The sequence below is a fragment of the Punica granatum genome, chromosome 8 (assembly GCF_007655135.1).
Source record: "Punica granatum isolate Tunisia-2019 chromosome 8, ASM765513v2, whole genome shotgun sequence".
Lineage (NCBI taxonomy): Eukaryota > Viridiplantae > Streptophyta > Magnoliopsida > Myrtales > Lythraceae > Punica > Punica granatum.
The window spans coordinates 4,002,855-4,026,516 of record NC_045134.1 but is presented as its reverse complement, the minus strand read 5'-3'; the positions used below and the strand labels follow the sequence as shown (position 1 = coordinate 4,026,516).

The following is a 23,662-nucleotide window of genomic DNA, read 5'->3' as shown; positions in this document are numbered from 1 at the left end:
CTACGGAACATACTTGAAGGTATTTGTGGCACACGTCCATCGGAGATCTAACTGGCGAACATTTTTAACTATGAGCGTTGTCATTGAAGGAGGAAAGCACCTCACGGGAAGGGATGAGTTCTCAGAGATACTTACTAATTGAAGCTGGATGCTGTTCATGCTTAAAAAACCAGCAACAGGTTCTGAGACCCTATCACTGCACTTCAGATGAAGCTCGCAAAGAAGTGGAAGCCGCGGTAGTGCAGCCTCCAACAAAGGGCATCCTTCAATGGCTAGTTCCGTTAGCAAAGGGAGGCTGCCGGGCAAGCCTCTGCGCAGCACTGGACACTTTGTAATGAGCTTCTGAAGACGAGGGAAGGCCTCACCTTCCCTTAGACCTTCAAAAGAAACCCATTTCTGCAACCTCTTCATGTCATCAAACTCCAAGTACTCTAGTGATTGAAAAACCTCAGAATGCTTGCCGTTCAGCTTGGGTCCCACAATTACTACTACATCAAGGCCTTTAATCAAGAGCTTTTGTAGAGATGTCAACTGTCCTAAAGTGGGCAAGGATGTGCAGTGCTTGCAGTCTTCAATATTGAGGACTGAAATATTGATGAATGCATCGAATGTTAGCAAATGAGGAAATCTTGGACTGCAGTACGATCTGATGTCAGCTCTTTCAAATATGCAGGAGGGCGAAGCATCTCTACGACATATATCTCATTATGTTGCACGGGGCGAGTGTGAGAGCTCCACTGCAATGTTATTTTACTCAGGTACCTTTTACACTCTAAATTAGACGCTTTTGCATCTCCGACCTTGAGAACATTCTCAAGACCTCCCAACGAAAGCAATCCCTTAAGATCACAGAGCCCTCCTAACTCTTTAATCCGTGATCCACCCTCTTTAGCCAAGATGAAATCTGTTAAAGTCTGCAGGTCCTTCAACTTACCGATTCCTCGCAGAGCACTCCTCAAAGGAGTCCCCCTTGTATCGAGATGTCGTAAGTTGATCAGTCGCCACCTGTCGCATGTCAATTCTTTGAGATACTTACACATTACAAGAAGCAACAACTGCAGGTCGCATAGACTGGTCAGAGAATCGGGCAAAGTCATGATATTAGTGAAGGAGAGATTCAAATAGCAGAGAAATTGTGATCCACCCACTGCTTTGGGCAACTTGGTAATACTGATGTACTTGGACAGTGATGGGACCCTTAAACACCTTAGAGATGGCACCAAATGATCCAACACTTCATCAGATAGGTCGTAATGAAATGGGGATTTAGAATCTACCGCTAGGAGGGTCCGTAACTGCAAAGTGTCACGTAGTATCTTAAGTTTGGAGGGGAAAACATAATCTGTTTTGATATAGGATACATGACGAGTTCTGCAAGAAGCATCAAGTGAGTTGCCACCATCCAAGCTGAAAAAAGGACTCTCCTGCTATACATTTTCCCAGATCATTGACAAGGTCATGCATTCTGAAGCACAATCCATTTTCGCCTGAGACTTCAAGCAAGCGTGGTGAAACCAGATCGTTGAAGCAGTCCCCACCCGCTTCCTACACCCTCATGCCATTCTTAGGTTGTTCTAATATTAATCCTTCAGCAATCCACAGCAGAATAAGCTGCTCCTTCTCATATTCTATGTTCTTCGGAAATATCGAACAGTAAGCGAAGCATCGTTTTAAGTGCGAAGATAGGTAATGGTAACTTAAGAACAACGCAGGCAAAACTTCAAGCTTGCTGTGCAACAAGCTCCATATACCGTCCTTTGATATTAGTTCCCATTTCCTAAGGTCATGCTCACTGCGCAGAAGGCAGCCTATAGTTTTCAAAGCAAGTGGCAATCTATCGCATTTGTTCACAATTTTTCGACCAATTGGCTCAAGTCTTGGCCATTTCTCAGAGTTGCATGCATCATACGCATGCTTCACGAAGAAGCTCCAGCTTTCTTCCTCAGGCAATTTCTGCAAGCGGTGGATTGAATGAGCTTGCATTACTGTCGCAACACTTCAATTTCGAGTCGTGACAATGATTTTACTGCCTTTAGCCCCATATCTAAAAGGAGCCAGAAATGCGTTCCAGTCGACCGGATCATCATTCCATACATCATCCAATATGACAAGAAATCTCTTCCCGCTGAATTGCACCTTCAGCTGAAGTTGAAGTCCATTCAGATTGTCTTGTAGTTTTTCCAAGCAGACTTCCCGAAGAGTGGTCCTTGTCATCCTGAAAATGTCAAACTGCTCCGACACAAAAACCCAGGCTTTACAGTCGAAGAACTCTGTCACTTTCGGGTCATTGAACACAAGCTGAGAGAGAGTTGTTTTGCCGATCCTGCCCGTACCTTAGCAACCACATCAGGGGTATCATCCACTTGAACAGCAATGACTCAATTATGGCTTCTCTTATCCTTCCGCACATGAAAATGGTCTGGCTCTCCGATCAAAGAAGTCGTCCGGGAACTTGTAGTGGACTTCCCAGTGAAAGTCAAATTTCCAGATTTAGTACTCAAACGAATGGTATCCTTGGGATCCACAAAGAACTCCAACTTGTCAAGAACCTTCCTTCGCTGAGCCTCGAAAGTGGCAATCGAGCTGCTAGAGTTGGATTTCCTTACATGTTGAAAATCAATATCAGACTCTCTTAGAGCAAGATAATACTTTGAATTTTCTACTGGGCTAACTTTTGAAAAGAACCAGACCACATCAGACTCAAATAACGTATTTCTTGATGCAAGTCTTCAACTACACAACAACCTAACGCGTCTCACCAGTACTGCGCAGATGAATGTATCTATCCAAGGTCAATGACATTGAAGTTCCCTGGTATGAATTAGATTATGTGATGTGGCTGCTCCTGGTCAGTTCGAGGCAAGTGTAAGGTGTGTGAAGAGTTAGATGAGGTTATACTGTTAGGAATTGGTGTATGCGCAATCTATAATCAGTTCTGTAATATGATATCTATTTCATTATATTACGAGGCATATCTGTTATTGTGTAGATTGCGCTAAATATGATTTTACACAATAATGTCCTTGGAATAGTAGGTTCAATAGGCATCAAGTGTGACTTGATTGTGAGATCCTATAATTAATGAACATTATTCCTAAATGTCCATAGTCAAAGTATTATCGTTAATTAGGACAACGATAATACGGTTAGACTAGTGTGGGTGTTGATTGATGACCAAGTCTCACAGGTCATGGATATGGAGATATCAAATCACATCACATGTATACATTAAGAGTAATGTGTATTGGACTGACCCGCCATGAGATTGCTACATGGTTTGTTACGTGATTGTCATTAGCATATCTCATGGTGACTATAGTGTAATGGTCCTTTGACTTGAGGTCACCATGGATTCCTACATGTAATGTCATATACTTTGATACTGTCAAACGCTACCGTAACAGGCTGGTTATAAAGACAGTTATTGGGTATATCACAGAGCATGGAGAGGAATGTGAGTAACCAAGATAGGATTTGTCCCTCCTACAAAACGGGAGCGATATCTCACGGCCACTTGGTGGTTAAGTCTAAAAGTGTATGCATACCCAAATGAGTCGATATAACGATATCGATCTCATTTGTTCTGATAGACTTACCCGGTAAACCAAGAAAAAGAGATATTGAGCCATACAAGGATGTCATCGACCATGCCTTGGGCTCAATAGAGATATAGAGGACAAATGGATTATATTACATGGTAACGTAAGTCACAAGGTTCGTCGAGAAATTGACTTTCCGATTACTTGAGTAATAGTGATGCATTGCTAGATGCCGCTCATTGTTTGTAATATTGAAATAGAGATTTCGATATTACTGTCAACGTAATTGGGAACCTACAGGGTCACACACTACGACTAAATTGACGAGATATTTTGAAATAATAAAAACGTCTAATTGAGATTAGATGATTTATGGTGTGACCGATTAATCGGATATTTAATGAGATTAAATTTGTCGATTAATTAGACTCGATTTATTAGATTAAATGGACCAAATTGATGCACGATTAATATGGTAACACATGGCTTTTGTTTGAATGGACATGTGTATAGACACATGTCACTTGGGGACACTAATTTCCCTTCATCCCACATCGGTCATGGGAAAAGAAATTGTCTCCCCATTTGCTTATAAAAGCAGCAGAAGAGATGGATTTAAAAAGCGTGTGTGTATGCTTTATATGTATAATGTGTATGCATATATATATATACGTGCAGACATATTTATATACATATATGATATGTGTATGCATATAAGTTTATATTAATATAATTTGGGTTGAATTGTTCAAACTCAAATTGGTCCATTAGTCTAAAAATTTCGGGTGTTGCATCGGTGTTTCTTTCGAGTGTTGGTCGCTAGCACCGCCGATCTCGAAGACTCGTCGACAAAATCGGTGTGGATACCGGTAGAGGCGTCACGCGTGGGACGCTCGGTCGACTATATTAAATATTCCAGGTACGCTTTTATTTACTCTTATTCTTCTAGTAGGTCTTGGAATTAGTTTCACGGGTAGGAAATTTTGAATTTCTGTCCCTTTTTCGCTTCCGTTGCGCCCCGTGGAACTAGCATATACAAGTAGAGCCGATAAGTTAAGGACTGAGACAGAGGGCTATGTGAAAATTTGAGATTAATTAAAAGGGCGACCGACGCAAGCACTACATTCCCGAGCTACAATCTAACAACTGTCTACTCTAAAAGCTTAATCTTGTTGGATACGGCATGTTTTATTTATTTACTCACTAATATGCTGCAAACAGATAACTTATCTAAGAATTAACTGTTGGATATACAGAGAATTTCAAATTGTCAAGTCTCTGATATATGGCTAGAGATGGAGCACCGTTACCTTAAAGATGGACTTCTTGTGCTGAGCTTTCAGCTTGGACTTCAGCACTCGAGCAGCGATCTCATCGAGCATGTTCTCAGCATCATAGACTGCATCCCTGAGCTCATCCAAGCACTTCCGGATAGTCGGATCAGTTAACTGCTTCACCTCAGCCTGAGCCAGCACCACGTTCTCAGCTAAAGCACTGCATTTCAGCCTATCCAACAGCCGCTCGTCGAGCTTCCTCAACTTGAACAATCCATAAACGTTGCGAGGAGACAACCATTAGAAGATGACTTGAAGACCGGCGGAGATCTGGGGTTGCAACCAGCAAGCTCTCAGCCATGGCTTCTCAGGAGGGAAAGCAATGGAAATGGAATTGATCAAGATAATGGGAGAGGTAAGAAGGAAGCTATTTGGAAAGCTGAAGCTTTTAAGATTTTAGTTGCTGGAATTTCACTTTCGAGCATTTATTATTTAGAAATGACTGTTAACATACGCATTTCTTTTTTGCTATTTGTTCGTCGTCCGCGATCTTTTCGGTGAATTTGCATTAATTCGCAATTCAACATAGGTAGTATCAGCTTCTGAATTTCATGCTGTGCCGACTTTTCCCGGTCTAGTTCAGTCAAGTCTCCGTGATGTTAGAAGTGAAATAGGAGCAACCTGGACACCAATGTAAAAGTTTGAGGGCTGAGACGAGAACAACTATCTGGTCAAAGTTGAGAAATGAGGGGCGTCAAGATCAGGTCGACATTTTCGTCCACTGAGCATTTTATCATAGTGGAAAATAGATTAGTCAATTTTAGTCAATGGGCTCGACGTTTTCGTCCACTGAGCATTTTATCTTAGTGGAAAATAGATTAGTCAATTTTGATTATTTGCTTTAGATTTGGTTGATTAGTTACATATTGACCAGTCACCACAATCACGAGCATCATCTTTCCTTGCATTGGTTTCACCAATCCGATTTTCGCGAGGATCAACCTACCGCGATCAATTTCGTTCCAAATCTACCTCAAAGTTTACGATGCTACCTCCCTTCTGGACTAATTGGAGGGGATTTTGTTATACTAATGCACTCAATCATATTAGTAATTTGTTTCCGACTCGTTCATTCCCATCATGACGAAAGACTGGACTATTTCCAGCATTTAATCCTAAACTAAGTTATCCGTAAATCGAAGCGAACCAAAAGTACACGAGGCTCTTTTCTTCATCAAGGAAAAATCACTATTCAACCCGATCCAAAAAAGGCAGGTCCCATAACCCAGAATAGTTGGGGCACTCAAAACCGTGCTACTCTCCAGGTATCCCTTTCCTCTGAACCGGTAGAATCAGATATAAGGAGGCATATAATACGAGAAAATTGGGAAAACTTGCACCGATCGTGAATTGACACCATTTGGGAACAGCTACTGCGTGAAGATTTATTCTAATTCTGATTCTTACCACGTGAAGTCCATTGAGTATAGAATATATGAATCAGAATTTAGCTTAGCTAGCGTGCATTAGCCCACAAAAAAAAAATGAGAGCGATCACCACTGCACCAATATTCCCGGTTCTCTTACGCTTATAGTCGCGGCATATATATATATATGTATGTTCTGTCCCCCAGCGATCAAATGCTACCAATCATTTCCTCATTAGTTCATCTAGAAGAACTTCTGCGTTGATCGATATCACCTCTTCGGATCTGCAGCTTTTGCTTTATATCGGACTTTTAGTTCGTTGCGTAGATCATGGAGCAGAAAGACAGCAAGACTACGAAGCCCACCGAGCCTCAAGGTTCCTCGTCGCTCTTGCTCTCTCTTTCTTTTGATCATTTCTAAGCTATGTTTTGAGTTGCACCTGATTTGGCTGAGTTCTGGCATGTTCTACGTCTCCCACCCGATCCTCAGTTCCGGGACATTAGCCGTTCTGTCTCATATAACTTTATTTAGTATTCAATTTGAGACTTCATACGTTACTTGGGGGTAGTAGGCTGAGGTAGTCTCAGACATTCCCCTCTCCTCCCAAGCCCTGTGGCCTGGCAAGGTGGTGAACCAGGTGGAGCTCGGCCTCCAGATTCCGCCACTGGGACCTTGATCCACCACACTAGACTTGCGTCGGCCTAGCCTGCCATAAGTTGTGACTGGGGCTGAACCTAGCATATGTAGAACTAGACGTCCAGAGAATTGTTTCAGGACTGCCTTCTTGCGTGAAACATGTGTAAAAAGTTGCCTTCTTCGTCGGCCTTTCTGAAAGATAAACACGAGCTTTTCCGGTCATCACATCCAAAACGATGCACCCCGAAGTGCAACCGGATCCCTTGTTCTCTGAAATGGAAAACTGGAACTGCTTTTACAAACCGAATTAATGAACCAGTTCTCCAATAAATTAACCACATTTCTTTCATTCTTTATTTTTAGCCAAAGCACAAGAGGCTCCTAAATCGGATAGCGAGTCCCAGACTTGGGTCAAGGCAGTGTAAGTATCTATAAATCTTTTCGTCACACAGTAATCATGCTCTTAATCTAATTAATTACCCTTTTCAATATTTTCCATGTATGTATTCTGCAGAGGTCACTATCTGTGCTGCTGCTGGATCTGCTGCGATTCCACTACACCGACCAAGGGAACTAACAAATGATCGAGGATGGTCGCATCAGCAGGTGAAAACATATATGATTCCAATGATTGACGAGCTATGGCGTATTAAGTGTGGGGTTGATTTGTGATTTACTTGATGTAATCTAATAAGTTTCCGAAACTCTTTTTCAAAGTACTAATGTGCGACTTGACTGTAAGAGCAATCGAGTGAATTTATAATATCAATGGACTGTTGGTTAAACTTGAAGAAATTTATTAATGCATACTCCATATAAAGGTAAAGGTTCATACAGCCATTAAACTTGAAACACTCTCAGCATATCGAAGAAGTTCAGCAACCGGAAATCCCACAAAACCACAGAAACAAAAGCACAACATCCCCGATTTAGATATGAAGTAACTCGATTGCTTATTCCTTGCCCAGGAGAGCCAGCAGGAAGGCCTTGTAGTCACCCGAAGTGTCCTTAGCAACCGCCTGGTCAAGAGGGACACTGTTCCTCTTGTAGTACTGCTCCTTGATCTCCTTCAGGTCCTTCTCAGCCCTCATCACGATCACACGTGTGAGCGCATCCTCGTCAGTTCCCACCCTTTTGATTGCATTCCTCAGGACCTGCAGGAAATTAAAGAAACGATTCCTTGTTTTCCGTCCAAAATGAACTGAACTTTTGCGAGTTTGGATGTTTAACTGACTACCTTTTCAAAGTACTTCTTTGGATCATTGATGCATCGAATCGCCGTGCGCACCACTTTTGTGAACTCATTTCCCTCCTCGCCCAACAGATTCTGCAGAACGAAGCAAAAATTATAGATATTTAGTCGGAGCCGTCATTACATAACCGCTGCCGCTCACAATCGAAAATGGTACTCACTTACCTTAGTGATGGAAGTGACCTGGTCATCTCTGTAGCGGTTGAAGGTGGCTATGAGCTGCAACTTGCTCCTCGTGCTCAATATCCTTATCACTTCCTCGTGATTGAATGCCTTGTCTTTGATCGCATTCTGCAGAATCTCAGCCTCAGATGCTGCTAGCCTGGCATTGATTTCGTCACCCTCGTACCTGTATGCGCTCACGAGGCCCACCAAGAGCTAAACACAGCCAGAAAATGAAACTTTTAACACAACTTGTCGTGAATGACCGGTAAAATGTGAAAAGAAAGATGGTTCTAGGAAGATGAGCTTGCCTTGCGGATGTCGCCGCTGGTGTGAGCAGCCACATCTTCTTCCAGGGAATGCTTGTAGCGAAGCTTGTAGGCCTTCCTCACCTCCAACAGCTCCTCAGGAGACAATACGCAAGCAATCTCGACTATCACGTGATAATCGGGAACACCTTTCCTTATGGCCACATTGGCCAACACTGCATAACGATCCGCCGGATCCAGTATCCACCGGTACACTGCTTTCTGTTAAATAACACGTTAAATGACACCAATCACCTCACCATCACTTCACCATTTTCATTATATGAATTATTAGCCAAGTACATTGAGCAAGCAACTACATAGTTAATTAGACTATAGATCCTACCGAATCATATTCTGTAATATATGAACTCTATGGCACAATCGTTATCGGATCCAATTGAACAAGCGATTATATTGTTGAATAAATATGACCATAATTTAGGTTGTTGAATAATATACGCTAATTAAGTAGGTGATCCTAAACTCAGCAAGCATATTAATGGAGTTGTTACAGGAAAAAGTTCATTAATTGAAATTCATCCAAAAATAATATATTAAACTAAAAAATTCCTCAGACTTTTCGCAAAATTCCAAGGAAAATGACAACACGATAATAACTAGGCAAATAGTGTGACATTTGTGTAAGTCATATTATCCTCATATTTTTCAAACTTTCAAGCAATATCGATATGTCGAAATCGAATACGACGAAGCGATCCGAAAGGCTAAAAAGCTCGAAAAATTCAGAGATTCCGACATGCGGTATTATATATCTTAAAGCACCAGGGAAGCATCGATGAAGAAATTAAATTAAATTAATGAACCTCGAAGTCCCCGGAGAGCTCGGACTCGAGGCGCTTGATAAGATCTTCATGGTAGAGCTCCTCGTAGGCTTGCCTGATTTGCTTCCTCTGGACTGCGTTCCTGTGTGCCAGCACTGCTATCAATGCCTTCTCATCCGTTCCCCATCCTTAAAATCAATCGATGAAAATAAATCCAACAAAAAAAAAGAAAGGATTATGAGTGCTCCATTTTCATCTAATCCACACACATCAGCTCAAAAGGTAAATTAAAGAGATGGTAATATGATGGTGATATGGTTTCACATTTACATAAATATATATATTTTCACACATATATACAGATATGATCTAACCTTGGCAAGCCTTTCTGAGAACTTCTGCATCTTCTACAGCAGAAAAATGGTCAGGAACAATGATGGATGCCATTTCTTTTTTCTTTTTTTCTTCTCCCACCCTTTTTTTTTAATTGCTGTTTCAAATTCTAGAATGAGATGTTTTGATATGATGAATGAACTCCTGCAGGTATCCTCGATTATATATGTGCGTTTGTGTTTAGGATATATCGAAAGCAATTATTATATAAATAAATAAGTGTTTGTTTGAACCTGGTTTCATTAAATAAATATAAAATGATGGTGATATTTTTTTGTAATTACTTTCGGTCGTACTTCCACCTGCTTCTTGCTAAATTCTTCTAAAGACACATAAGGTAGGTTTACAAATCTGCATTGGTTAATCAATATGTTGCTCTCGTTACGGCAATAATTCAATATTAATTAATGGGTTAGGTCTTGGACATTTTTCTTAAATAGAAATGGTGTCTACGTGTGAACAACAATGTGGCTATATTTGCACTACGTTACACACATCGACCTGACAGTGCACCTACTCATGTATGTGTCTTGTTACCATGGAAAGATGCGACCTTATAGAGTTCCGTCTCGTGCCCGATGATTTTATGTTTCGGGGTGCTAAATCAAGCCATGGTAAGAACATGCACATAATTCTATAGGTTTCTCGGTATCGAAGGATGCAAAATCCGATAAAATTATATGCTTTCGGTCAGAGAGTCGGTGTGAATTTTTCTTTTCTTTTTTTTTTTTAATGACGAATGTCGAATGTGAACGATAGTCATGATCAGATCAACTTGTATCTTTCCGTATGTTCCGTATTCCCGAAAGGAACATCAGACTCGTGAATACCCCGAATTCCGAGTGTACAATTCTTTTCCCTTTTATTACCATTAATTTTAGTAATGAGCTCTAGAGTGTCATAGTGTACCGCGTATGAGAACGGGGTTGATACCGGATGCAGGTTCAGTCAGTATCGAAAGATGCGACATTATGCAAGTAAGATTGAGGAATCTGATCGAACATGCATGTCAAAATGAAGAATACACATGCAATCAGTCAATTCTATATCGTATCGACCGAACATAACACTTAAGCATAGTAATAATATACCTTTGCAGGCCTTATAGAGGGCTTCGGCATCTTCGACCGGGGAGCAGACGTCGGGGGCGATCAGAGAAGGAGCCATTGTTGCTTGCGATCTCAAACCTTCACCTAATCAACTATCTCGATTTCTTATATGGATTGGGTGACGAATTTTAGTATGAAGAAGATAGATAGCACACACTGCCCTCCCCTTTTTATATGAGTCATGAAAGCATAGGAGTTAACGCCCTGACTCAACATTCACGTTTTCCTCTCGAGCGTTACGATAGCTTTTGAATTTTCCAGATAACATGCATGCAAAGCACTGCCATCGCCCCCCCGATCGCCTTTATTCCTTTTTTTATTTTCTTATGAAAAAGGAATCTAATGGTGGGAAAAGGTGACCTGGCCTAGGCCCCGGCTTTCCTTAAGATCGAAGGTCACGTTTGGTATAACGGAGTGATTGAAAAATTGGACGGAGTCGTTCGGAAAATGATATCATTTTGTATGATCGCCCCATTTCATCTTTTCTCCGTGCCAAACGTGAACGAAGAGCACTCCGTCCGATTCCTTAATCCGATATGTGTCGGTAGCTTAACAAAAAGGAAGTGTATATATGGGCCGGTACATTGGGCTTGGTATGGGTCCTTGCCATGTTATGTTCGGCCTTGAGAGGCAAAAAATCGGCCCATTGGGCTTCGTTTGGGCTCATGAGAATTTTTATTTTTTCGGCCTTCGAGAGACGAAATTGGTCTTGTTTTGGGTTGATGGAAGGGATTTAAATTTTAAGAAGATAGATCCATGGTTCTGGTCAAATATTGCACTGGTTTTGGTGTGATTATTTTTTTTGCAGGAATAAACGGGGCCGAAGCCCGATTAAAAAAAACTAAGAAATACAAAGTCGGGATATGCAGGCCCAACAATATCCCTAAATAAAAAAGCGCTCCAAGGACGTTGGAGGGTGCTCGAAACTGTGTAACCCAAGCGGCAATTATAAAGCTCTTCGTGCTAATCAATACGCACAATTGTTGCCTCCTATATGCATGGATAACATGGACAACCCATTCTCACTCCACTCATTTGCGTATTGGCTCAACAAGTAAGGTAAAGCTTAGGTTAGGTGCACATGACTCTATGACGGTGATTGATAGAAAAGGCAGCAGCAACCACCGGAGGTTGGCAGAGACTATGATGTTGGCCTTAATGGATCGAGACGGAGCACGAATTTGGAAACTAAAATTGATTCATTGAAAGATTCATTTCAAGTCATTCTCGGATGTTACAGCTAACTTTTCTAATCTTTATTGTAACTCATACAATGACGTCTCAAATACGGTCAAGAATCACAATGGACTCTCTCCAATTAACATGCGCCCGTAGAGGTTGTATTCGAGCGAGAGCATTGGTATCATTGTTATCCCTTCAAATTTATCCATTCTAGAGCTCGATCGAACTTTATATATCAATTATGAATCGAGAAAAAGACCAAACACAGCCTGAACTTTAATGACTTGGCCAAATTCTGAGCTTTTGTCTGGACATGCCGACGCCGAGTTGTCGTTTGTGAGGGTACTCGAGGGCCCCACTTGGAACGCTGAAATGAACTACTGAATACGACGCAACAACGTGCGAAGCTCAATGCAATTGGCCGCTAATTTATGTGGAAAAAAAAAAAGGAAAACAAATTCATTTTCTATTCTTTATGACTGAAAGATTTTACCATGAGCTTTATTTTTATCTCCACGTGCGGAATGTAAAATATTATTTCTCTTTGGGATTAGAGAAAATAAAATGTAAATTATTATTTCTCTGGGCATGCCGGGGCCGAGTTGTCCGACAATGCTTGTTTTGGGGGACAGTAAAATTTCCCTATGAAGCCCACTTTCCTACCCAAAAACCGGTTTTCTTTACATTTGACAATTGACTGTCAAATTTTTTTTCTCTCAAAATGGAAATACAAAATAATTAAAAATCAGTGGGGGGAAAAGAAAAAAAGAAAAAAAAGGACAGATCCCAACCTAAATATGCGAAATTCTTGTTTTTGTCACCTTATCCTTCAAAATTAACTTTTGGCCTGAATCTCCCCCCGTCTTCTTCTTCTTCTTCTTCTTCTTCCAATCATACAATACAGCACCAAGTCTCCCTCTCTGACTCAGTAATTCATCAACATCCTCTGTGCAATCCCAATCCAATCCAATTCAATTCCCACCATTACCCATCTCCATTTCTTCCGTCGAGGAAGCTTAAAGGTGATTCCTTTATCGAGATCAACCCGCCATGGCATCGAATTCAAGGCGAATGATGCTGGGCTGATCTTCCTCAGCTGATTTCGCTTTCTGGGTCTGTTCAGCTGACCCGATTTGGATCAATGTCAATGCCCGTCTCGGTTGATTTGGAGAAGGTGATCCGAATAAAGGAATTCTTCATTTAGTAAACGGGGCTTTGCGAGGATGAAATGACTTCCCGGCAGGATAATGCTGATCCCAACAATGTACCAGGTAACCTTTTTCGTGGTGGTTGCGTTGAATTATACAGTGGGTTGCATGATCATTGTTTGTTTCGATTTCGGTTTTGTGTTTTTAAAGAAGTGGTTGATTGTCTGTGGCAAAATGGGAGCTGAGAAGGGAAGGTTAATGGTGAAGTTTATGTGGTCGTCTGCACAAACTGCATCTGTGATGGCACATGGTGCAAAAGTTTCACAAATTACTGAATTCTAGCAGCACAAGCATCCATGGAAATGTGATTAAAACGGGAAAGAAAAAGCTCATATTAAGATGGTCAGATGGCAGAAATTGTAATTGACCTTTGGATAAGCTGTTGTTATTCGATGCAGCCGTTTGTTTGCTCAGTGAAGTAATGGAAGATGGTGCAGAACATCTAATATATCCTGTATGTTAGCTGTTTAGCTTTATTTTTATGCCTATAATCGGTCTTGAGTCGGAGAGTATGCGGCCTGTCCTAAGGGAGGCAAATAAGCTGCTTTGTTTAAATTTGGTCATGAGTCAGAGAGCACTTCGTGTTTGTTAGCATCGGTTCATCTTCTTCGCAGGCATCCATATATACTGTTTGCATTGAAGTCACTACGATCAGCTTTCTTTGATGCTTTTAGAAAGTTCTGATCATTTAAAGTGCTCAATGTAATGAATTGTTCACTACATATCTTCTGTTCCTGTTCATTTTCTTAAAGATACTATCATTGTCGTTATCTTTATGTCAGGGACTTGCCTCTCAGACCTCCTACGTGCAGAACTCCCTGATTGGGAATACGAAAAGGAAGATCCACCCGATTGGAAATGCAGAAATGACAGAAACACTTCTTCTTCAGGTAATTTTTTGCTTGAATATATGCTTTTTTTTTTCTGTCACCTCTCTCTCTCTGTAATTAATACTTAGCTGAAACCGATTCATATTTTCATTAGTAAGATGATTTGGCTGCTTACTCCAAGTTTTCTGTCATGTCATACTACTTTCTGATCTATACGAACCTACAGATTTTGGCATTGCTGTTACAAATCACTGGTTCTTAACTTACACAATACTGAACAATTACTTTTCCCACAATGGAAATCAGTTTTTTTAGACGTATCAAAATCTATCCTTTCATTTGTTCTCCGTATTCCCCATATCAATCTTTCAGGACCACAGGAAAGGCTAGAGAGGCTGATGAACCAATCTGGGAATAGGTCTTGTGCAGATTGTGGGGCTGCAGACCCAAAATGGGTGTAAGTCCTCTATCTTTAGAAGTTTATTTATTTGCTTTTTTTCTGTAAATCTCTTCTAAAATCACAGAAAAATCCATCACAGTATAAAACATACTTCCTCTAGACATTGACAGTTATAAGATCTGTAGATTCTTTGTAGAATTTAAACTTTCAAGCCTTTCATTCCTTTTCTTTCTCTCTTTTTTCTTTTTTCCCGCTTGAAACAAAACTTTTATTCAAGTGTGTCTTTGTTCATGTTTATAACCATCACATTGCATATTGACCGGTCCTCATTGCATGTCAGATCGTTAAGTCTGGGGGCATTTGTCTGTATCAAGTGTTCTGGTGTTCATCGAAGTCTCGGTGTGCACATAACAAAGGTAGAAATTCCTGAATTATATTTCTTGAAGTAGTTCCATGGCGAGAAATACTTGAACAGAAACCTAAATTCTGGACTGGCAGCCTTGCTCAAAGACTAACAAATATAAACACGCCTTCATTATACCTACATCTTGTAGCAGAGTAGCGGGATGATATTTCTACTGCCCACTAGAGTCTGATTTGGAAAATTTTTCGGCAGGTTTTATCGGTCAATCTAGACGACTGGACAGATGAGCAAGTCAACGCCTTAGTCGATTTGGGAGGAAATACGGCAGTAAATTTGAAATATGAAGCTTGCCTTCCCCACAACTTCACGAAACCAAGACCTGATTCCTCTACTGACGAGCGCTCTGATTTCATTAGGTAATTGTACATACAGTGATCATAAATTCTTGCAAATAAATCCCAACGTTTTCAGGAATCTAAGTAGAGGATGATACTTATTGTAATACCAGGAGAAAATATGAGCAGCAAGAATTTCTGTACTCTGAAGAACGGATGAGTTGCCCCTTCGTTCCAAATCGTAAGGACTCGAATTCTACCCAAAATGACTCTTCGAGCAATAGCACTGCCCAAGATAAGAAAAATCTTGACAAGCAGGCCACAAGGCATCGAATAGGGAGCGCTTTTCGTAACAGCTGGGGAAGAAAGGAGTCCGAGCACAAGACTTACAGGAAGAAAAACTCATCGGTAAATAAGCTCTTCCGTGCAACCAACAATATTTATTGGTTAAAATTCTCCATATGACCAATTTACAAGAAATTTTGATGGGATTTCACCAATCTGAATTACTGCATGGGAGTGAAATGATCACAAAGGACTTCATTTCTTATTTTGGTATAAGTAGAGGACTTTCATTTCACATTTGAGAATATCTAATTCCTTTCTGCAGGCAGGAATGGTCGAATTTGTTGGGTTGATCAAGGTCAATGTGGTCAAGGGCACTAACCTGGCTGTTCGTGATATGATGACTAGTGACCCTTATGTCATTCTCACGTTGGGCCAACAAGTGAGGCTTTTCTCGACATTTAAAATGGTGAGGCAGAAACATGGTATTAGTACATTGACTGTAAGTTGTTCACTCTTTTGCAGTCCGTAAAGACGCGTGTCATTAAAAACAACCTTAACCCGGTTTGGAATGAAAAGCTAATGCTGTCGATTCCCGACAATGTTCCTCCATTGAAAGTGGTGAGTTTCCTTTTCTAGATAATCAGAGTAGAGACCAGCAAAGCCATAGACCAACATAGACTAAAAAGTGGAAGTCTGTCTCCGTGCAGCTTGTGTATGACAAGGACACATTTTCTACTGACGATTTCATGGGAGAGGCTGAGATAGACATCCAAGCCCTCCTCACTGCAGCCAAAGCTTATGAGAATTCATCCATCACCGAGCCAATGCAACTTGGGAAGTGGCTTGCTAGCAAAGACAACACCCTGGTGAAGGACAGCATCATCTGCCTGTCTGATGGAAAAGTCAAGCAGGAGATAACCCTTAAGCTTCAAAATGTGGAGAGAGGGGAGCTCGAGATTGAGCTTGAGTGCGTACCCCTCAGTCAGTAAGCTGGAAATTTGTCCCGACGACATTTCGTCGGTTTATTCGAGTAACTTTTTAGGTGTATGAACTTGTGAATTATAGTGGATGTAAACTAGGGAGTTCCAAACGAACTTCAATGAAATTAGTAGATTTAGCTTAATCCGTGCCTTGAACATTTAATTTTGTATCTTCCTCGTGTCTTAGAACAGCAAAGGCCTCTTTCTCACCTCTCGAGGCCTCTCATCTTGTTTTCTTCTCTTTGCCTTTATTTGGACGTATAATTTTCTTTTTCCCTCCTCTTCTCTATTGGTTACTTTATATACCTACTGAACCTAATCACCATCATCAATTAGCTTCTTTGGCTCCCGATCATACCAAACTTATTGGCAAAATCCATACCTCTTTCGAACTCACCACACGTTGGGGAACCTCTTTCGCCGGTTATGTTTTCCAACCTATAAATTTTCATAAAATAGTGCTGCTGAATGTAATGTCTCCATATATACCGAAAGGTTCACCAGCTAGGTTGGGCCATTGATACACATTTTAGCTCCATGGAAGGCGTTGGTTCAAAAGATGAGCGCAGATTCGAAGGTCGGATGGGTGGTATGATTTGCGTTTTTTTTTTTTATTTTATAATTTTCAGTTTTGTTTCATGTTCTCGTAGATGAGCAATGCTGGTGGTTAAGTTTCCCATTGCCCATCTCATTCACTGTCTTTTTTTTCCTTTTTTTCCTGATCACGTTATTCGCAGTGGCTTGGTGTTAATAAAGAAATGAAGAAAATGGTCATCCACACCACTGCCGATAAGGTAATCTTCCAAAGATTAATCATTGAAACCGGCCCCTAGAATGAATTATCAAAGTATTGCCATTAACATTGTTCTCGTGTGAGGGCATGTGGGTTAGGTATCCAATAGCCTCGGTTCATTCTTTAACAGTGTCCGTGGTATCTAATTTGACGGTTAGGGTGATGTTCATTTACTGTGGGGGAAAAGGGTAAGAATTTCCCGGGTCACCCGTTGATTAAGGATTGCGGAATATGATCCTGAATATGATTCAGCGGCTCCGCTGCTCAAGGTTGTTTCGTGAATATTTATTCGTTTATGGCTTTCATCTTTTACATAACTTGATCTCTTTATATTGCTGCAGTACAGAAATGTGAGGCTCGACAGTCTCAAGAACAAACGGAAGGTCATCGACTGGTATGCTAGTGAAGTGGTCAGAGAAAGGATGTCCTTGAGACGTACGATAGAAGACATGAGACTTGACGCATTACTTGGAGCTTCTTCCCCCTTGCAGAACAGAACGATGTGCTATGACAGGAGAGATGTCTCTCTCTCCGAAGAATCATGAGTTTGGCCTTTGTCTCCGGTCTCTTTTCCAGGTTTGATATTCGTGCGTGCCGAGATATTGCTTTTGGGCCGGGGTTGATTGCTTGGATGAACAATAACTAATGCGGCTCGTTGGATGAACACTAATGACTTATAAAGAACATAACCAAGCGAAATTGCACACGCCAGGGTCTCAACCAGCCAAGTAGGCGCATTCTGCATGATGAATAGTAGATCGTATGTCTTTGTGCGAATGTCAGGATTACCTGGGCTCCTTAGGTACCGGTCATTACTCGGCCAACTCAAGCCATGCCACTCATTGTAATCTGATTAATCTTCTAGATCAGCTCCGATATCTAAGACGCCTCTGGAGTTCTTCTATCACAATTTCCACAATTTCAGTACATGATCATTAACTCATCAACCGGAGAAATCCGTGCCTGAAAGAAGACATAGCGAATTAGGTTATAAAACAAGCCCTTCTTTCATTTCAATTGATCAGCAACAACACCGGCAATCCTTTCGGTAGGATGATACTACTTGCTAGTATTTACAGGACACTCGCACAAAGAGAGAACCGATCTCCCTACAACCCGTTTACAAAGACAGGCAAAACAGCCGTTCTTGGTCTTTACATATTACATACACCATTTAGTACCTCCAGTTCATTGAGGCGATGAACATCCATTCCCGTTGATGAGAAGTTCACCCTAAAAAACAACTCGTGAACCCTTCGTGGATTCGACTACAAAAAACCATAACCACATTATTTGCAGCGAGAGTAATTTCCCATCAAACAACCCTCAAGTTCAATGGCTACCTAAGAGTACGAATTGAAGCCTCAGGGCGATATCAGGAACAGCAATGAGGGCACCGAATCAACCCGTTCTCATTGCACTCCAAGCACCTCTTGAGCTCCTCTTCATCTTCATCAAACACCTTCTTACTCCCATTACAATTCGTGCAGGGCATGAATCTCACGTCCCCACAGGAATCACAGACAAATCCCGGTGCCATTTTCGGGTACCCTGCGATGATCTTCGTGAGCTCGCCCGTCTCATACAGCTGTCTGATCACATCGGCTCCGCCCATATACTTGCCCCCTATAAAAACCTGAGGCAAAGTCACAATCTTCTCATTGCGCAACACATTCTGAAGCTCCTTCTTGTATGCCAAGTCCATCGATACATCCCTCTCATCAACCCAGACCCTGAATCCTCTAAATATCATCCTCACTGCATAGCAATCCTCGTAGGTACGGCGAACCCCACGTAAACTAGTGAAATACACGACAATTCTGTCCTCCGTGCCCGGTAACCGTATGGGCAAGCTACTGCCATGACTCGAGCCAATCGATTTCATAGATTTCAGCCTAGAGGGCAATTGTGGGGGGGAGTCGCTGGGCGATGGGGACGGCGACCTTGAGGACTCGAACAAATTCCGGAGCTTCATGACCTTACCCTTGAATGAGTTGCTCGTGGGCATGAATGACTCGATCGAATTGTACAGCTTCTTGATCGAACCGCCCCGCTCGAGGGACGGGTTACTGAGGTACGGTTTGGCCGAAGGTTCCATCGGCTTTGTCTGCATCGTGAGTGACCGATTGAAGATGGACGACTTGGGCTTGACGGGGTATTCATAATTGTTCTCAACATTGGCCATCGGGAACGAAAATCTCCGAGCCTTCAATGGAAGTCAAGATGAAAAACGCAACCTATACCGATCAAAGAACTCCAAACTCCGGATTCCTTGAGAGGAGGAAACGACGGAACAAGATCGCCGCCAAAATTCGAGCTTTTCCGGGGGCAATTGGGGATGAAACCGCGAGCTTGAAGCCTTGAACGATCGGAGAATTGGGAATTCCGATTCTGGGGTTGCTTGAATTGGGGTTAAGGATGCGCTAAGAATCAAGAACCCGGAATAACGGTGGAGGACGATTCTGGGCTTTGTCTGCGTCGAAAGCTTTGAAGGGTTATCAATGGCGGAAATGCAGAGGAGCTGCTTTCTCGAAAGCGTGGGCACAAAGCAAAAAACTTTCGGATTGGACTCGCAGGGAAATGGTAAAGGGTCGATGAAAATCAGAGGAAAAAAAAAAAAATATATATATATATATATATATATATATATATATAAAGGATGGGAAATTCAGATAAGAGAGAAAGATAGAGAGGAGAGAGAACGCTGCTTTTGAATTTGAAGCTTTTTCGGTGATGGCGTCTCCCTGCGTGTGTGTGGTGATGAATGGATGACTTTTGGAAGAGGCGGTGGGGGACGCGCCTTCTAACTCTCGACAGCTTTAGTTGAATTTTCCTCTTTTTATTTATTTTAATTTTCTTTGGACCGCCTTGTTTGAATTTTTCCTAATATATGTATGAATCTATATCTATTTATACATCTATATAAACTTGACTGTTTTTGCGAGAAAAAGTACTATTCGAATTCCGTATTCTCGTGATTGTGATTTGCTTTTATTTATTTTTTATTATATTTTTAAGAAATTCATTTTACTTATAGTATATTATATTCGATTTTCGACGAATAAACGAAGGAAAACAATAAATACGTTTACATTATTATCTTGTCTTATTAAGAAATAAATTATTAACGATAAAATAAATAATAAAATTGTAAAGTAATACAATAATAAATACATTACTTAACGTTGAAGTAAATAATAATATTATAAAAGAATATATTAATATATATATATACATTAACGATTAAGTAAATAATATTAATATGCATATTTATTTTTTATAAGTTTTACAATAAATTAATTTTCATGAATTTCATTGCAAAATTGATAGATAGCATACTCGATCAAATGAGTGATTTTCTCGTATACTACGTACCACATTCTACTATTATGATATAGTCTTTTAAGATCTAGGGTAGTATGGGTATATACGGATTCTATACTTGCCACACTTATATTTTTCTACTTATTTTATTGGAAAAATAATAAACTCTAATTGACGAAGTGTATAAATTCAAATTATTTTTCATAAATTATAAAATGTGTTGTTTTTTGCTGGTTACCAAGGACATGTTGGCTCTAACATTATTCAAGAAAAAGGATTACTAGATTCAATTAATTGCTTCAACTTAATTTTAACTGATTACAGAACATTAATGATCTTATTACTTTAAAAATGATTAATCTCACATAATTTTTTCCATTAACTATCATATATTACCTTAAATGCCACAATAAAAAATTTTCATAATAACATCATTATTGACCTTACGTAGCACGGGCCATCATCCTAGTATATGTCACGTTGAATTGGTTCTCATCTATATATGTATACATACATACTTTAGGTTCCTACTAAGAATGATGGGATATTAAAACATATACGGAAATTAATGCTATTGTTTTTCCCTTTTTATCCCCTTAACCGTGAAATCATGTCACTTCACATAAAAATGTCATCTAGTTAAATCATTCAAGACATCCATTGCCTGTCCTCTTACGGGGCATATATGCTTGAATTTTACTTGTATAAGACCTTATCTCGCTCGAGCATTTTGTTTGGTTATCTACCTAGAAAGACTTATATTTGGGATGAGACATATGCCATGCGTTAGTCTATTCTATATACTAAAAAAAGTGTCTAATTCTTTTAGGAAACCGTCTTAGTATTCTTGTAGTTATTTGATCGGTTTTGCCACGAGAACTACATCATAACAAGTCGATCTAGAGATCGAGCATAATAGATGGCTCCTTAAACAGATGAGATAGATGTTGCTATATATGTTGGAATAATCATACATATTTCATTTATACAAATTTGGACTTAATTATATCGTATGGGCTTATGGACTTGTAATACGACTTGCAATCCGTGGCCAATTTCTAAGCTTTCTTTTTTATATGTTTGGACCAAAAATCTTAACCAGGAAAGTATTTCGCGGTTAAAAATTTTCCGGCCATAAATAGGAAAGAATTTGAACCGTGACCCATGATATTCTCATAATAACATGGTGGTTCTCCTATATTTACTCTAATAAATAAATTAAATTAAATTAATATAATATCATTATTCACTTTCCGAGTAACCCAGTTTACTTTCCAAATACAATAATGTATGATTTCATGGTTAAAATTTTCCTTATAATCTTAACATTTTTGGTAACCTTAACAACACTCAAACCAAAAGGCACCTAGGAGAGTTGAGCTACGAGACTAGACATCAATTTCTTTAGTTCCTGTAAGGGCCCAAGCAATTCAATCCGGACACTGAAGAGATCCGTAACTGAGTATATCCCAACTATATTTCATATCTTATGTTTTGAGCGTATAAGGTTGGTACATAACGTAGATAAGTTGTGGAATCGGTGTTTTAATAAGCATATCTCGAATTGATCAATGAGATGTTATCGAACAATACTTACCAGGTACAATATCTCATAATCTTATCAATAAGCCGTTTAGGAGTTACAACATCAATTCCTGCCCCGGGATCGATCAATATAAATTCAAGACAAACATAGTTAGGAGTGCACATAAAATGCTCTTAATTAGGAAGAGATGGTCGATTGCATATTATATCGTGTATTTACAAATTATGCCCCCGATGGTCGAGAAGGGACTAGCTATACAAACACGATCACAGCATTAGAGATGGCTTCGTGCTCCTTTTGCCCCGGGTAGTCAGTACCTGACCCGTAAATCGAATCGAGAGATCCTAATCTCTCATCATTCTATCCAAAAATAAGGACCTCAAAGGGGGAAAAGAAGAAAAAATCAGTCGAGATAGTACCGTTCCTCAGGGCCATCGAGAGAATGAGCAATCTCCTCAGCCAGCAAGAAGCAGGCGGAGAGCCAAGCGCTGAGTGTCCCCCACACGTTCATCGCCACCCATATCATCATTCTGCTCCTCATCGCCACAGCCAATATTTACTCACGTCACGGCTTCCGTCCCGATAATTGCCTCCGCACAAATACTCAGGGCCCCGATGGCTGCGGCGCGTGCATCAATTTCAAGAATCAGCGGGCTAGTACTGAGTCTTCAGACTCCCCTCAGGCGGATCACCAACCATTCATCATTGGGTAACACATGTCTCAAGAATCAATCTGACCGCATGTGTACGGGCCTTTGCATTTTCTTTTCTTCTTCTTCTGCTCAATCTTCTCCAACTTTTGAGCTCTGAAAGAGTCTTTTTTTTTAACTCTTAAGCCCCCAATCTCAGATCCCTGTCGTCGTGGTTGAGTGAGAATTCCTTGTGCTCTCTGCCAGTTGAAAATATAATGTTTCTGGTTGAAAAGCCCATATTTATAGATATGTGCATATATATACGATTCTGTATATGTATTAAATTACTTTATCCAAAAAGAAAAAAAGAAAGAAAATTTGATTCATTCATCCTATAATGCCTCTGATGAATTAGGAACGTGTACGTACGCGTAATACGCCTTGCTGGAAATAAGGACAGTGACAACCGTGGAGTCGCTGTATATATGATTGGATATTTCCCTAATATCTACGACTAGATAAGGGCAGCTCCAGCTCCAGTGTTCAGCGTGTCAGATCTGCTGGGGCCGCAGTCCGCCGTTCACAATTTGGTTATATCAGCACCGGCCGGCTTAGAGCTTGCATCTGCAGTACCATGGAGAGATCGGCAACGATAAATGACTTACCAGAACAAAAAACGAGAAAAAATAATAAAGATAAATATGACAAGGAAGATGCAATAGCGCTACTCTCTTCTGGAAAGATATGTATTATGATGATAAGACAGGATGCCACTAGTGTAGGATTGCAATACCAAAACATACAAGGGATATCGTTTGGTTGGCGAATTATTAAATTATGAAGAAAACTTTCACCGGAAAAAATGATAACGAATATTAGATAATTAGAAAAATA

General features: G+C 40.4%; 4 protein-coding genes and 3 long non-coding RNA genes across 10 annotated transcripts; 3 read left to right on the top strand and 4 right to left on the bottom strand.

The window, feature by feature from the left end:
- LOC116187840 (putative disease resistance RPP13-like protein 1) lies at positions 1-1,983 on the bottom strand. The gene is made up of 3 exons (XM_031516805.1): positions 1,552-1,983; positions 644-1,424; positions 1-584 (listed from the first exon to the last, which is right to left on the bottom strand). Exons 1-3 carry the CDS (start codon positions 1,981-1,983, stop codon positions 1-3), a joined length of 1,797 nt encoding a protein of 598 aa, XP_031372665.1.
- A 2,412-nt stretch (positions 1,984-4,395) lies between these two features.
- On the top strand, positions 4,396-5,780 carry LOC116187388. Its single transcript, XR_004152038.1, has 2 exons — positions 4,396-4,458; positions 4,796-5,780. It is a non-coding gene; the product is annotated as an uncharacterized LOC116187388 (long non-coding RNA).
- A 654-nt stretch (positions 5,781-6,434) lies between these two features.
- LOC116189489 lies at positions 6,435-7,662 on the top strand. The gene is made up of 3 exons (XR_004152406.1): positions 6,435-6,617; positions 7,241-7,298; positions 7,392-7,662. It is a non-coding gene; the product is annotated as an uncharacterized LOC116189489 (long non-coding RNA).
- LOC116189488 (annexin-like protein RJ4) lies at positions 7,652-11,030 on the bottom strand. Of its 2 annotated transcripts, none has more exons than XM_031519172.1 (6): positions 9,759-9,946; positions 9,427-9,572; positions 8,603-8,821; positions 8,295-8,507; positions 8,115-8,204; positions 7,652-8,031 (listed from the first exon to the last, which is right to left on the bottom strand). In XM_031519172.1, the coding sequence occupies exons 1-6, from the start codon at positions 9,829-9,831 to the stop codon at positions 7,831-7,833; spliced, it is 942 nt and encodes a 313-aa protein (XP_031375032.1). In that variant the 5' UTR covers positions 9,832-9,946; the 3' UTR covers positions 7,652-7,830. The 2 variants fall into 2 exon arrangements, with proteins under 2 accessions (XP_031375032.1, XP_031375031.1); XM_031519171.1 differs by lacking the exon at positions 9,759-9,946 and adding an exon at positions 10,869-11,030 and having other exon boundaries at positions 7,658-8,031.
- A 1,878-nt stretch (positions 11,031-12,908) lies between these two features.
- On the top strand, positions 12,909-16,748 carry LOC116187677 (probable ADP-ribosylation factor GTPase-activating protein AGD11). Of its 3 annotated transcripts, none has more exons than XM_031516565.1 (9): positions 12,913-13,339; positions 14,059-14,166; positions 14,487-14,563; positions 14,847-14,922; positions 15,123-15,286; positions 15,379-15,613; positions 15,816-15,932; positions 16,016-16,111; positions 16,201-16,748. In XM_031516565.1, the coding sequence occupies exons 1-9, from the start codon at positions 13,316-13,318 to the stop codon at positions 16,480-16,482; spliced, it is 1,179 nt and encodes a 392-aa protein (XP_031372425.1). In that variant the 5' UTR covers positions 12,913-13,315; the 3' UTR covers positions 16,483-16,748. The 3 variants fall into 3 exon arrangements, with proteins under 3 accessions (XP_031372426.1, XP_031372425.1, XP_031372424.1); XM_031516564.1 differs by having other exon boundaries at positions 12,914-13,339; positions 14,479-14,563; XM_031516566.1 differs by lacking the exon at positions 16,016-16,111 and having other exon boundaries at positions 12,909-13,339; positions 14,479-14,563; positions 15,816-15,959; positions 16,130-16,748.
- Positions 16,749-18,249: 1,501 nt separating this feature from the next.
- On the bottom strand, positions 18,250-19,981 carry LOC116187678 (uncharacterized protein At5g39865-like). Its single transcript, XM_031516567.1, has one exon. The coding sequence runs from the start codon at positions 19,449-19,451 to the stop codon at positions 18,642-18,644; it is 810 nt and encodes a 269-aa protein (XP_031372427.1). The 5' UTR covers positions 19,452-19,981; the 3' UTR covers positions 18,250-18,641.
- Positions 19,982-22,304: 2,323 nt separating this feature from the next.
- Positions 22,305-23,079, bottom strand: LOC116188961. Its single transcript, XR_004152286.1, has 2 exons — positions 22,556-23,079; positions 22,305-22,453 (listed from the first exon to the last, which is right to left on the bottom strand). It is a non-coding gene; the product is annotated as an uncharacterized LOC116188961 (long non-coding RNA).
- Between the last annotated feature and the right edge of the window lie 583 nt (positions 23,080-23,662).

Bases quoted from the DNA above. Each gene is read 5' to 3' on its own strand.
- LOC116187840 (XM_031516805.1), bottom strand. From the start codon at position 1,983: ATGCAAGCTCATTCAATCCACCGCTTGCAGAAATTGCCTGAGGAAGAA. The intron at 1,425-1,551 runs GTGTAGGAAGCG...AATGTATAGCAG, and splicing joins AACCTAAGAATGGCATGAGG to GAGAGTCCTTTTTTCAGCTT. The intron at 585-643 runs GTACTGCAGTCC...TCAATATTTCAG, and splicing joins GAAAGAGCTGACATCAGATC to TCCTCAATATTGAAGACTGC.
- LOC116189488 (XM_031519171.1), bottom strand. From the start codon at position 10,944: ATGGCTCCTTCTCTGATCGCCCCCGACGTCTGCTCCCCGGTCGAAGAT. The intron at 8,822-9,426 runs GTTCATTAATTT...GTTATTTAACAG, and splicing joins AGCTCTCCGGGGACTTCGAG to AAAGCAGTGTACCGGTGGAT. The intron at 8,205-8,294 runs GTAAGTGAGTAC...TTCGTTCTGCAG, and splicing joins AGGTCACTTCCATCACTAAG to AATCTGTTGGGCGAGGAGGG.
- LOC116187677 (XM_031516564.1), top strand. From the start codon at position 13,297: ATGACTTCCCGGCAGGATAATGCTGATCCCAACAATGTACCAG. The intron at 13,340-14,058 runs GTAACCTTTTTC...TCTTTATGTCAG, and splicing joins TGATCCCAACAATGTACCAG to GGACTTGCCTCTCAGACCTC. The intron at 14,564-14,846 runs GTAAGTCCTCTA...ATTGCATGTCAG, and splicing joins GCTGCAGACCCAAAATGGGT to ATCGTTAAGTCTGGGGGCAT.
- LOC116187678 (XM_031516567.1), bottom strand. From the start codon at position 19,451: ATGGCCAATGTTGAGAACAATTATGAATACCCCGTCAAGCCCAAGTCG.